Below are 14,714 nucleotides of genomic sequence, written 5' to 3'. Positions count from 1 at the left end.
ATTAGATTGCGATTGTTATAATAAGGTCAGGTAAAGTTTCTAAGGTGCTTTTGGTACAACATTATTTATTTTTTACATTTACATAAATGAAAAAAAATGTATCTTTAAACGTATAAGAATTTTTTTTTTAGAAAGGACTTAATTTTAAATGAATTCTTACTAATTGACCAGTTTTTACGTATTCGGCACGACATACACACACACACACACACACACACACACACACACACACACACACACACACACACACACACACACACACACACACACACACACACACACACTAATCGACATGTGCCTAGGACAAAATGGTAACTAACACACACACTGAATTTACATTATACAAAAACAATTTTATATACAATGTTTAAAAATTTAAACCAAGTGTAAAAAAATGGCAGGTTTTTTTTTTTACTTGCAAAGTTTGTTACCTAAGTGTAGGAACACATCCCATCCCTCATCCCACTGAGATGTTCGAGGTACTAGGTGCCACTGAGACATTCCACTCTACAACCCACTCTCAACCCCCTACCCCACTGAGCTCAATGTTCCAGGTTCCAGGGTGACGTGTAAAATATTGAAACATCAATTTCTCCTGATTTTTTTCAACATAACCAAGAATAACAACCTGTTTAAGAAACCAAGCTGCGTTTCCAGCATGGGTTCACAGTTACCAAGACCACTGAAACAAACAGTTACTTCAGCACGCCCAGGAGTTGCCATCACAGTAACGCCATGGACCAGACTGGCGTCTCTGTAAGACTATGACTGAACCAGTTGGGTACCTTAGTGAGTCTATGAACAACTGGAACCATTAGCAGGACTGGTTCTTCAGCTTGGCCAAAAACTTCAAGGCTTCGTTCCCACAGCCGTAGACCAGCTGACGCTCCGACACCTTCGTCAGGAACTTAGTGGAATAGTGGTACCTGTGAAAAGAAAAACATGAATAATGACACCTGTGGAAGATAAAATATAGACTGAAAACAATAATCGGGTGATAAAATTTTGGTTGAGAACCTCAACTCACGATCAAGGCTACGAGATTGTCCACTTTCTATCAAGGCTGAGAAACTGACCACCTTCTATCAAGGTTGAGAAACTGATTGCATCACCTGTCTCCATTTTGTATGCTCTGTGCTGAACTGAAGAAGTCAGTGGATAGCAAGATATCGTCAAAATAGATACCCAGGCGCTGCACATGAATCTTATTTATCTTATAATTATTTCAGAGTTCCAAGGAGATTTATAAGACACCCGAGACAACAACAACAAAAAAAATTCATGCCAGCTGAAAACACGAAGAGTTGTTTATCACTTTTAAGAGTTGTTTACACTAACACTTTTACGTAGTTGTTTGTTATCACTTTTATGTACAGTTGTTTACGGTTATTTCACGTCGAGCTGACTGGTTAGTTAATGGGGTTTAAAGCCTTTCGATTATACGAGGGTCATCATACACAAAAAACCACATGTCACATACAGGCTAAAATTAACCCAACCCACTGAAAATTAAATAAGAAATTTAATATTTATCAAAAGAATTCCCTAAAATTTCTCCGAGGTCCCAAAACGCACCATGGCAGGCATAAAAAAAAATCAAACAGAAAATGAAATGGTTGAAGTCACTGACAAACTGTTGAAATACGTGACACGTACCAGGCTTCCATCATGCTGTATACCCTACAAGTGAATTTGTGTGCCTTAGCTTATCTGTTGTAGAAACGGCTCTGAATACAAGACCATTTTCCCTCATTAAATACGTCAATATGTTTGTTCAGGAGTACACTGTATGAAAATTCATCGTTGTTGCATCAAACAATAAAAAATAAGGTAACCAGACCTCTTAAGATCACAATTTTATAAGGAGAAGAATATACATTATTTGGTAGTCTTAAGTATCTTCGATAATTTATTAGGTACGGAGAAAATAACACATCACTCTGCCTGTAGTTCAGTGTTGATGTTTGACTCGTAGATAATTAAATATAACAACTGTTTTAAAGTTGGAAATTTAAAACATAAATGATGAGATAGATAACGCTATACTTTCAGAAATTTGTAGTGTAATGAACAGTATAAATAATAACGATTATATTAAAAATAAGAATGCCTCCAACCTTCTTGTTGGTATGTCAGGAGTCACAAGATAACCAGCAATGTGCACTGAGTTTTTCCTGAAGCTGTAGTAATGTTGCTTTAAGAAGCTGAGTTACTGCTGCTTTAGTCATTTTCCGTTTAAAAGACGTGTTACATGCATTATAACATAAATTTCATTTATATCTAATGACAGTTATGATACAACAAAGGTATAAGCTCACATTCATTTATGTTAAATTTTGCTTAATTAAACCCTTTCCATCATGTCTCATACACTAGTAATTCATTCTTGCAGCCCTTGGCTGTGAATAAATTAATCCGAAACCTCACAATTAGTGGTGTTTCTCAATGTATAATGTAGAGTCCATCTGAGTCTTTGTCAATGTCATCTATAAACTATGAGTACACTAGACTAGACTTCAACAATAAACACATTTTACCACATAACAGCTGGTCCTTCAAGCCAAATATATTCTGGTTCTTTCAAACAAATCTTATTTCAGCTGGCAGTCGCGGATTACATTATGATCCCAACTGAGAGATTCCTGGAGATGTATAAGAAGAATGCCACGCACTACATCCAGTCTCTCCTTTCAGAAATTATTTCATATAGTACTATAGTGGCTAAGGAAAAGTTCCCCAAAATTAGGTTCCTTAACGCCGGTGAGAGGCTCTGCAGTCAAGCAAATGGATCTAAACTGCTCATCCTTTGATCGAACCTTATCACCCTACGGGTTTGGAGCTTCCTCTATGAATTAAAAAAAATAGAAATTCACACAGGATGACAACTTTTGTGCTTAGATGGAAATGCAAAGTTGTGAGCCCAACTAAATACTTTCCCGACACACTAATGCTTCAAGGAGCTTCTCGGTTATTATAATTGACAACTACAACAACATACAGAAAAGCTAAGCTCATCTTTAAGAGAACTGGATAACTGGCCTGAAAGCTTGGTAGAGTTCTTATAGGATGACTGACCTGAGAGCTCTGGCAAAGTTATTGTAGGAAAGGTTGGGTTTGCTGGAGCGGGTTCCCCACATGCGGGCGATCTCCTGAGGCTGTACCAGTCTGAAGGTGGCCGCAGCCTCGTCCTCCCACCGGATCACTGAAGGATTGGTCGCCTCGTCAGCCAGAAGACGCATCAGGAACTCCCAAGACTTGGGTCCTCGATCTGCGTAATACTGACAGGTTCTAAACATTTCCTGCGTACAACTAGATGGCCTATCCTTATCTGTTCACGCAATCTCTGCAGCATCCCGACCATCTTTATAGTAAAGCTAACCATATGTTGATTCACAGGACTATTTTAAAAGCAGCATGCAATTACGAAAAAATAAAAAGTCATAGCGTGTAGCACATCAGGTACAGATGCAACTAAAGGTTTAGTAGGACTTTAGGTACAAGTGTTGGCACACACGTCGTTGCTGGCAGAGGTGCAGATGTATTTCCAGTATCACAGAGAATCTACACACTCAACACTCACTTCGTTTTCTTTTCGTGGAGATTTTCTTGAGGGAGTCATGGGTTCCTTGACTGTCTTCATCCATTGGCTCCTGAGCATCAATCTCTGAAGATAAACAAACGAGTACAATGTAATGTTTTCCTCCTTCAAGATGTCTGCCTGTATAGCCCTTGTGGCTTAGCGCTTCTTTTTGATTATAATAATAATAATACTAATGTCTACAAAGGTATACTTAGTAAGAAAAACTGTATATCGCACCCATGAAGGTATACAAATCTGTAAGAAGTATTACCATGTATTTGAGTTGAAAGTGATATTTTGTTTCAAGAATGTTAAACTGCAATTTTTATATAACTAATATTATGCAGATTTTTTTTTATTTTTTCTGTATGCGGGTTTTAATAATTATTATTGAATTATAAGCGTGTACACCGTTGAACATTTTATTACATTTTGCACTTAGTTGCGCCAGGCAAAGCTCTGCTCACGAGAAAGTGGACAAAAAATAGTAATATTTAGGCCTGAGCGATTCGTGACAGGGTAAACAAGGCCGATGAAGTATACATGTCACATATTTAATATACTGATACAAACGGACAATGAAAAACAACTGAATTAGGACAGCTTCTTTACAATGACTAGTTCTTCTTACACTTTATATACAACTATTAAGCTACATCACGTCCGGGTGTAGCTATGTGCTCCCAGGTGGCTGTATTTAGTGCACGCATAGCCAAGGCTGATATCAAGACACGGTGTGCCTCATTTATAGAAAATATCCTTGGATTTTTTTTTTTGCCAGATCATCATGATAACTCAAGTGAAGAACATTATCGTCGAATTACATACCTGACTGCGAAGACGCACGTGCAACCAAATTTAAAATAGAGAATATGGTATTTGGAAGTTTAGAGGAAGCGTTAAGAAAGTGACGTTGGCCACCTCACAAGACAATTGGCCTGATAAATGAGAGCAGATTGTTGAAGGAAAAGTTTAACTCACTTGCTGCCAGGCGAAGATCCATTGCTTCCTCCTCCAGGTCAATTACGAGAGCTCCTTCTTCCGGAGAGTTGGTGCGACTGTTATAGATGTCCGTATAGGATTGGCTGTAGAACTCACGGTCGGGGTGACCATAGGATTTTTGATTGGTGTGGCTGTGGGCATCCTTCGGGGTTGTGTTGTACTGGTGTTCATGGACGTTGTTGCAAGGACGAACGTGGCTATAAGATTTCTGGTAGGTATCTATGGAAGCATTCTGATGTGTGTGACTGTAGGCAGTCTTTGGGCTTACACTATATTGGTCATAGTGGATGATATTGCAACCATCCTGATGAGTGTGACTGAAGGACTCCTGCTTCAGGCCGGGGATGTATGGGTCTTGCTGGACGTGAGGTGGGTGTATGGACCAGTGGACGTGACCCTCTGAATGCGCTTGGCTGGGGTAATGACTGTGATTTTCTTGAGGGTCGATTTTACCTTCCCATGAACTTGGAATGACCTGTGGCCGGTAGGATCTGACGGGAGACTGGTGCGAAGTCGGATGAGCACTATGATAAGTCACAGGGGTGAGGGTTATGTAGGACATTGGCGAGGGAGTTTCATAGGACGCTGGTGAGAAACTCCCGCTGGATCTGGGTGAAGTGTTCTCGTAGGACCTGGGTGAAAGTATGCTTGAATCAGGTGAGTGTTGGTCCTGGCATTGTAATGGAGAGTGCATCTGGTCCTCATATGGTGATCTGGAGGACATCCGGTCTTGATGTGGTGACCTGGAGGATGTTCTTCTTGGGTATGGTGACAGAGAAAGCATCCGGTCCATGTGTGGAGACATATCAGTCATCCGGTCATGATGTGGTGACCTATTCAACAGCTGATCATGATGTGATCTATTTAACAGCCGGTCTTGGTGTGGTGATCTATTTAACAGTCGGTCTTGGTGCGGTGAACTAGAGGATTTCGGGCTTGGGTATGGTGACTGAGAAGACGCCCGGTCCAAGTATGGTGACATAGGGGCCACTTGCTCTGGATGTGGTGATCTAGTCAAAATCCGATCTTGGTGTGGTAATCTATTCAAAATCCGATCTTTATATAGTGATATGGAAGAAACAGAATCTTCATACAGTGGCCTAGTGGCTAAATGACCTTCATTTAGTGAACTGGATGTTACTCGGCCACTTTCTGATACTAAAACGGACTTCCGGCCTTCAGGCAGCGATCTAGGTGATAGTTGTAGCAGTTTGGGGGACAGACAGGTCCCCTGAGATTGGTGTAATGATGCAGATGATGGTAGATCTTGGTGTAATGATGCAGACAATGTCGCAGAGGGATTCGGCATTTGATCTGACGCGGGGTGGACATGGTTTTGAGGTGGTGGGGCAGCAGAGACAGTGGGCTGGAGTGATGGATCCAGGGACACTTGGTCTTGACCTAATGAAGAGAAGTACTTTCTTTTCTTTACGGGCCATTTTCCTTGACTGGTGGAACTCATAACAGCCAGTGTCCTGTTCAGCTCTTTCTTGTCCTCCTCACACTCTCGCTGACTCTCTCTTGCTTATTTAATTCCTCTCTAACAGTTCTCTTCCGTAAGTTTAGTGCCTCGCCGATAGTTTCTTTGTTAAGTTAATATCTCCGACTGCACACAACAGTCTGTGGATGACAGGAAATCAATGACTGGTGTGTTTACTGACTGGGGCTTTTTCCATTCCAATGTTGTGTACACCAAATATTCCTGAAAAAGGAAAGGAAATTATCATTTCAGTGTGTGTCTTCTAAGAAAACGATATATATGATATGTGATACAGACATATACAATTTTATGCTTTCGCACAACTGGGCTACTGGACCGAATAAAAGACAACGATGCAAAACATCACTCAATAAAGACAGATCTTACACGTATGCTTTATCCCGTTAGTTGAAAATTCTCCTGGCATCCCACCAGTGCAACTGTTGAAGCTGTCGGACGTAGTGAAGTCACACAACTTACATGTTTGTCATTATTCTGACATTGCATCACAGAAGTACTGATGCCGGACAAAATTTAAATATATGTGCATGGAATAATTACAAAAATTTAAGAAGAATGTATGAAACATTAAAAAGTAAATATTTACACATTATGTAAAATGCACAGAGAGCAGCGCCTTAATTAGAGAGCAGCGTTTTTCAACAGAGAGCAGCTCGGTTCCCAGAACACACGTATCACCAGTGAGGGTAGAGGAGAGGTCAGTGGCAGACAGATAACTCAAAGTTCTTCCCAAGACTGAAGAACACAACCAGTAGGTGCCAACCAAGGGTACTATATATTGCTCACAGTAAGGACGTTGACTATTAATTACTTGTTGCGCAGTACAGCCGTGGTGGTTTTAAAAGACGAATCACATACATCCTGGTGAATTTGTGAATGATGAACAATAAGCGTTTCTTACATATTTTCATTTCGCTCTCATATTAAATCTTAGTTTTAAAGACATGGGCTTCGCAGCTCGGCCGATGTCTGACTCGTTTGAGAAACAGAATATCAAAAGATGGACACTTGTGACATTTTTTGACAGACTAACATTTTTTTCAAAAGATACTATTATACATCCAGAACTCGACATATCATTTATGTACACAGATTCCTCCTTTGTGATAGACGTTGAACACTGTACAGATAAATGCTTTGTTGATTATAGGTGAAAATCAAGTCCTTGACGTAAGATACATCTGTTGAATGTATATTGATTTAAAGATAGTGAGAGAGAAAGAAGAATACTTCTTGTTCATAAGTACTAAAATACAATATAGTGACTGCGAATGGGGTAGGAAGCGTAGCTGGGTTACGTCAGCGGATGTTGAATGACTGAGAAGTTGTTTGACGAACACCCACGTAACCATACACCCACGTCACCGTACACCCACGTCACCGTACACCCACGTCAACATACACCCACGTCACCGTACACCCACGTCAACATACACCACCGTCACCGTACTCCCACGTAACTATACACCCACGTCACCGTACAAGACCCTCATCATCACTAAGGATAATAACACACAAATATCTATTGGAAGACAGATTTTATTACATAAGTATCTATCACCACCTTCCTAACCTGAATCTACAGACCAGATTTCCACACGACTCAACGCGTGCAACACGATGGTGAATTTATTCCTAAAATAATTATATCCAAGTGTGGCTCATGTGTCTTAATCATCAACTTGTCCATGGCGTGTACCATTATTTTAGTAAAACGACTCACATATTAGTGGGAAACACTAACCTGATTCAGACATGATAACGTACCAAAACACGGAGAAATGTAAGTTTCTTGGCATATATACGCTCAAAGCCTAACTAATCCTCTATTTCAGGGATTCAAGTATTCTTGACTGGGGGTGAATAGGTTGCATGTAGTGTTGATGACTCTCGTGTAGCCGACAGGGTTCAAACCCTATTAACCAACCTACCAGTGAACACATGAATACTTTGAGGTGTGGACAAGAGTTTTAGCAGTTAGGTTAGACTGTTGAGAGAAGCTGAGGATCACTGTTGAGAGAAGCTAGGGACCACAGCTGAGAGCAGCTAGGGACCACAACTGAGAGCAGCTAGGGGCTACTGCTGAGAGTAGTTAGGGACCACAGCCGAGAGCAGCTAGGGACTACAGCTGAGAGCAGCTAGGGGCCACAGCTGAGAGCAGCTAGGGGCCACAGCTGAGAGCAGCTAGGGGCCACAGCTGAGAGCAGCTAGGGGCCACAGTTGAGAGCAGCTAGGGGCCACAGATGAGAGCAGCTAGGGGCCACAGCTGAGAGCAGCTAGGGGCCACAGCTGAGAGCAGCTAGGGGCCACAGCTGAGAGAAGCTAGGGGCCACAGCTGAGAGCAGCTAGGGACCACAGCTGAGAGCAGCTAGGGACCACAGCTGAGAGCAGCTAGGGACCACAACTGAGAGCAGCTAGGGGCTACAGCTGAGAGTAGTTAGGGACCACAGCCGAGAGCAGCTAGGGACTACAGCTGAGAGTAGTTAGGGACCACAGCCGAGAGCAGCAAGGGACTACACCTGAGAGAAGCTAGGGGCCACAGCTGAGAGCAGCTAGGGGCCACAGCTGAGAGAAGCTAGGGGCCACAGCTGAGAGCAGCTAGGGGCCACAGCTGAGAGCAGCTAGGGGCCACAGTTGAGAGCAGCTAGGGGCCACAGATGAGAGCAGCTAGGGGCCACAGCTGAGAGCAGCTAGGGGCCACAGCTGAGAGCAGCTAGGGGCCACAGCTGAGAGAAGCTAGGGGCCACAGCTGAGAGCAGCTAGGGACCACAGCTGAGAGCAGCTAGGGACCACAGCTGAGAGCAGCTAGGGACCACAGCTGAGAGCAGCTAGGGACAGCAGCTGAGAGCAGCTAGGGACCACAGCTGAGAGCAGCTAGGGACCACAACTGAGAGCAGCTAGGGACTACAGCTGAGAGTAGTTAGGGACCACAGCCGAGAGCAGCTAGGGGGCACAGCTGAGAGCAGCTAGGGGGCACAGCTGAGAGCAGCTAGGACCAAAACTGAGAGAAGCTAAGGACCACAGCTGAAAGCAGCTAGGGACCACAGCTGAGAGGAGCTAGGGGACCAAAGCTGAGAGCAGCTAGGGGGCACAGCTGAGAGCAGCTAGGGGGCACAGCTGAGAGCAGCTAGGATCAAAACTGAGAGAAGCTAAGGACCACAGCTGAAAGCAGCTAGGGACCACAACTGAGAGCAGCTAGGGGCTACAGCTGAGAGTAGTTAGGGACCACAGCCGAGAGCAGCTAGGGACTACAGCTGAGAGTAGCTAGGAGCCACAGCTGAGAGCAGCTAGGGGGCACAGCTGAGAGCAGCTAGGGGGCACAGCTGAAAGCAGCTAGGACCAAAACTGAGAGAAGCTAGGGTCCACAGCTGAGAACAGCTAGGAGACCAAAGCTGGGTACAATAATAGTTCTCTTCAACTTGAAGAGGCAGTGACCATCATCTCATGGTGATTCGCGGGGCTCCCAACCTCGGCAGGTCCCAACCTCGGCAGGTCCCAACCTCGGCAGGTCCCAACCTCGGCAGGTCCCAACCTCGGCAGGTCCCAACCTCGGCAGGTCCCAACCTCGGCAGGTCCCAACCTCGGCAGGTCCCAACCTCGGCAGGTCCCAACCTCGGTAGATCCCAACCTCGGCAGATTCCAACCTCGGCAGGTCCCAATCTCGGCAGGTCCCAACCTCGGCAGGTCCCAACCTCGGCAGGTCCCAACCTCGGCAGGTCCCAACCTCGGCAGGTCCCAACCTCGGTAGATCCCAACTAGGGGGCACAGCTGAAAGCAGCTAGGACCAAAACTGAGAGAAGCTAGGGTCCACAGCTGAGAACAGCTAGGAGACCAAAGCTGGGTACAATAATAGTTCTCTTCAACTTGAAGAGGCAGTGACCATCATCTCATGGTGATTCGCGGGGCTCCCAACCTCGGCAGGTCCCAACCTCGGCAGGTCCCAACCTCGGCAGGTCCCAACCTCGGCAGGTCCCAACCTCGGCAGGTCCCAACCTCGGCAGGTCCCAACCTCGGCAGGTCCCAACCTCGGCAGGTCCCAACCTCGGCAGGTCCCAACCTCGGTAGATCCCAACCTCGGCAGATTCCAACCTCGGCAGGTCCCAATCTCGGCAGGTCCCAACCTCGGCAGGTCCCAACCTCGGCAGGTCCCAACCTCGGCAGGTTCCAACCTCGGCAGGTCCCAACCTCGGCAGGTCCCAACCTCGACAGATGCCAACCTCGTCAGATGCCAACCTCGACAGATGCCAACCTCGACAGATGCCAACCTCGACAGATGCCAACCTCGACAGATCCCAACCTCGACAGATCCCAACCTCGACAGATCCCAACCTCGACAGATGCCAACCTCGACAGATCCCAACCTCGACAGATCCCAACCTCGACAGATGCCAACCTCGACAGATGCCTCCCTCGACAGATCCCAACCTCGACAGATCACAACCAGGACAGATCCCAACCTCGACTGATCCCAACCTCGACAGATCCCAACCTCGACAGATCACAACCAGGACAGATCCCAACCTCGACTGATCCCAACCTCGACAGATCCCAACCTCAACAGATCACAACCTCGACAGATCACAACCTCGACAGATAACAACCTCGACAGATCCCAACCTCGACAGATCCCAACCTCGACAGATCCCAACCTCGACAGATCCCAACCTCGACAGATCCCAACCTCGACAGATCCCAACCTCGACAGATCCCAACCTCGATAGATCCCAACCTCGACAGATCCCAACCTCGACAGATGCCAACCTAGACAGATGCCAACCTCGACAGATGCCAACCTCGACAGATGCCAACCTCGACAGATGCCAACCTCGACTGATCCCAACCTCGACAGATCCCAACCTCAACAGATCACAACCTCGACAGATCCCAACCTCGACAGATCCCAACCTCGACAGATCCCAACCTCGACAGATCCCAACCTCGACAGATCACAACCTCGACAGATCCCAACCTCGACAGATGCCAACCTCGACAGATGCCAACCTCGACAGATGCCAACCTCGACAGATCCCAACCTCGACAGATCCCAACCTCGACTGATCCCAACCTCGACAGATCCCAACCTCGACAGATGCCAACCTCGACAGATGCCAACCTCGACAGATGCCAACCTCGACAGATCCCAACCTCGACAGATCCCAACCTCGACAGATCCCAACCTCGACAGATCCCAACCTTGACAGATGCCAACCTCGACAGATGCCAACCTCGACAGATGCCAACCTCGACAGATGCCAACCTCGACAGATCCCAACCTCGACAGATCCCAACCTCGATAGACCCCAACCTCGACAGATCCCAACCTCGACAGATGCCAACCTAGACAGATGCCAACCTCGACAGATGCCAACCTCGACAGATGCCAGCCTCGACAGATGCCAACCTCGACTGATCCCAACCTCGACAGATCCCAACCTCAACAGATCACAACCTCGACAGATCCCAACCTCGACAGATCCCAACCTCGACAGATCCCAACCTCGACAGATCACAACCTCGACAGATCCCAACCTCGACAGATGCCAACCTCGACAGATGCCAACCTCGACAGATCCCAACCTCGACAGATCTCAACTTCGACAGATCCCAACCTCGACAGATCCCAACCTCGACTGATCCCAACCTCGACAGATCCCAACCTCGACAGATGCCAACCTCGACAGATGCCAACCTAGACAGATGCCAACCTCGACAGATCCCAACCTCGACAGATCCCAACCTCGACAGATCCCAACCTCGACAGATCCCAACCTCGACAGATCCCAACCTCGACAGATCCCAACCTCAACAGATCACAATCTCGACAGATCCCAACCTCGACAGATCCCAACCTCGACAGATCCCAACCTCGACAGATCCCAACCTCGACAGATCACAACCTCGACAGATCCCAACCTCGACAGATGCCAACCTCGACAGATCCCAACCTCGACAGATGCCAACCTCGACAGATCTCAACCTCGACAGATCCCAACCTCGACAGATCCCAACCTCGACTGATCCCAACCTCGACAGATCCCAACCTCGACAGATGCCAACCTCGACAGATGCCAACCTCGACAGATCCCAACCTCGACAGATCCCAACCTCGACAGATCCCAACCTCGACAGATCCCAACCTCGACAGATCCCAACCTCGACAGATCCCAACCTCGACTGATCCCAACCTCGACAGATCCCAACCTCGACAGATCCCAACCTCGACAGATCCCAACCTCGACAGATCACAACCTCGACAGATCACAACCTCGACAGATCACAACCTCGACAGATCACAACCTCGACAGATCTCAGCCTCGACAGATCCCAACCTCAACAGATCACAACCTCGACAGATCCCAACCTCGACAGATCCCAACCTCGACAGATCCCAACCTCGACAGATCCCAGCCTCGGCAGGAGTTAATGGTCCCAATCGGACCGAAACGTCGTCATAAGCTTGTGTGTGCAGGTTGCGTATAAATGACGTAAGGTACAGTCAACTCTGATATAAAGTTCCACTATACGTTATTCTTTATAAATACAGTTCGTAAGTTAAATGAAAAACAAGTGACGAACAGACTGGGTCATGAAGGCCTCCCATACTCTAGTTTAAATTCCGATGTTCATTTTTTTTTCAATTACATTTACAATAACTTGTTCTGTGTAGAGGAACTTTTCAAGTGTTAACTGAACCATCATCCCAGTCATTAAACCTTACTGATTCACTTTACTTACCTTTGACCTTTGATATGCCTTTGAAGATTTTCGAGAGTTTAACTACTCTCAGAGCCCGGCCATGGGTCAGGTTCGTCTGGTGTTTGCCTGATCAATCAGGCTGTTGCCGCTGGAGGCCCGCTGCCCCACATCATCATACTTGCATGATAATGTTTTCTTGTCTAACACTTAATATGTGAGAAATACAAGTACACTGCGTACTTCAATAATACATATACACCGTGTGGTGTATGTTTCTCTGTGTATATGTATGCTGAGAGCTTACTCTCATCATTATTTTATGCATTAAACTATTCTTGACTGGTGGTGAATAAGTGACATGGATCCTTAATGATTAGTATAGTAGATAGGCTTTATGCTCCATTAACCAACCAACCTGTCTACTTAGAGGTGGCCGTATAATCTGATGGTGAATAAAAGTTACACCAATACTTTGGTGGCAACAACACACCCACAATACCGCGGCAGTAACTGACAAAACACCTACAATACCGTGACAGCAACAGCTAACAACTCATCCACAATACCGTGGCAGCAACAGCTAACAACACACCCACAATACCAAAGCAGCAACAACTCACAACACACCTAAGATACCGTGGCAGCAACAGCTAACAACACACCCACAATACCGTGACAGCACACCCACAATACTGTGTCACTAACGACTCACAACACACCCAGAATACCGTGGCAGCAACAGCTGACAGCACACCCACAATACCGTGACAGTAACAACTCGCAACACACCCACAATACCATGGCAGAACAACTCACAACACACAATACCATGGCAGAACAACTCACAACACACAATACCGTGGCAGAACAACTCACAACACACAATACCGTGGCAGAACAACTCACAACACAATACCGTGGCAGAACAATTCACAACACTCCCACAATACCGTGACAGTAACAACTCACAACACACCCACAATACTGAGGCAGCAACAGCTGACACATCCACAGTTCACAACTAAACCAAAAATTGGAGACAAAAATCAACGCTTCGGTCGGTCCTGGACCAGTACAGGCCGGTCCTGGTCCAGCAAAGGTCAGTCCTGGTCCAGTAAGGTCGGTCCTGGACCAGTACAGGTGGCCCAAAACGGACCGAAATGTGTCGTTTCGTCTGCAGTTTGAAAGATAGTTATGCAATGCTTTTATTATTCCTACTAAGAAAGCAGCCTGAGCACAGAGAGGTTTACAGTCGTCTGTGCTGTGGCACAGCCACAGAAGGTTCAAAACAGAGATGGACAACCAGGCAGACGTGTGATATAGATGGAAAACCTCAGAGTAAAAACATTTGCGCATCTACTGTGGCTAATTCCTCATCACTTATAGACAAATATAATCGATCGAAGGGTACTAAAATTGACTGTTTAGTACCAACAGCGACAACATGGATAGGAAAAGCAGCAACAGCAACTGCTAGCAGCAACAGATATAGGAAGACTAGGAGTAGCAATAATAGCATAAACAGCAACAACATAAAAGCAGCAACAAAGTAGCAGTAGAAACAGAATGAACAGGAGCAACAACAGAATGAACAGAAGGAACAACAGAATGAAGAGGAGCAACAACAGAATGAATAGAAGGAGCAGCAACAGAATGAACAGGAGCAACAGAATGAACAAAAGCAGCAACAGAAGGAGCAACAACAGAATGAACAGAAACAGCAACAACAGAATAAACAGCATCAGCAACAACAGAATAAACAGTATCAGCAACAACAGAATAAACAGAATCAGCAACAACAGAATAAACAGCATCAGCAACAACAGAATAAATAGCATCAGCAACAACAGAATAAACAGTATCAGCAACAACAGAATAAACAGTATCAGCAACAACAGAATAAACAGTATCAGCAACAACAGAATAAACAGCATC

The 14,714-nt window shown here is 45.8% G+C and overlaps 1 protein-coding gene across 4 annotated transcripts in view; it reads right to left on the bottom strand.

Moving 5' to 3' along the window:
* LOC128692743 (uncharacterized) overlaps positions 1–14,714 on the bottom strand; it is a 23,910-nt gene continuing 9,196 nt past the window's right edge. For 3 of the 4 annotated variants that reach the window (XM_053782075.2, XM_053782072.2, XM_053782074.2), the window contains exons 2-5: positions 4,562–6,284; positions 3,581–3,664; positions 3,076–3,268; positions 1–926 (exon numbers count right to left, since the gene is read on the bottom strand). In XM_053782075.2, the coding sequence (XP_053638050.2) occupies positions 815–926; positions 3,076–3,268; positions 3,581–3,664; positions 4,562–6,044 (1,872 nt within the window). In that variant the 5' untranslated portion in view covers positions 6,045–6,284 and the 3' untranslated portion in view covers positions 1–814. The remainder of the gene's footprint in view (positions 927–3,075; positions 3,269–3,580; positions 3,665–4,561; positions 6,285–14,714) is intronic. The other variant, XM_053782076.2, reaches the window with a different exon arrangement.

The sequence above is a fragment of the Cherax quadricarinatus genome, chromosome 30 (genome assembly GCF_038502225.1).
Source record: "Cherax quadricarinatus isolate ZL_2023a chromosome 30, ASM3850222v1, whole genome shotgun sequence".
NCBI lineage: Eukaryota > Metazoa > Arthropoda > Malacostraca > Decapoda > Parastacidae > Cherax > Cherax quadricarinatus.
Note: the sequence above shows the minus strand (reverse complement) of the source record. Positions and strands in the feature narration are given on the sequence as shown.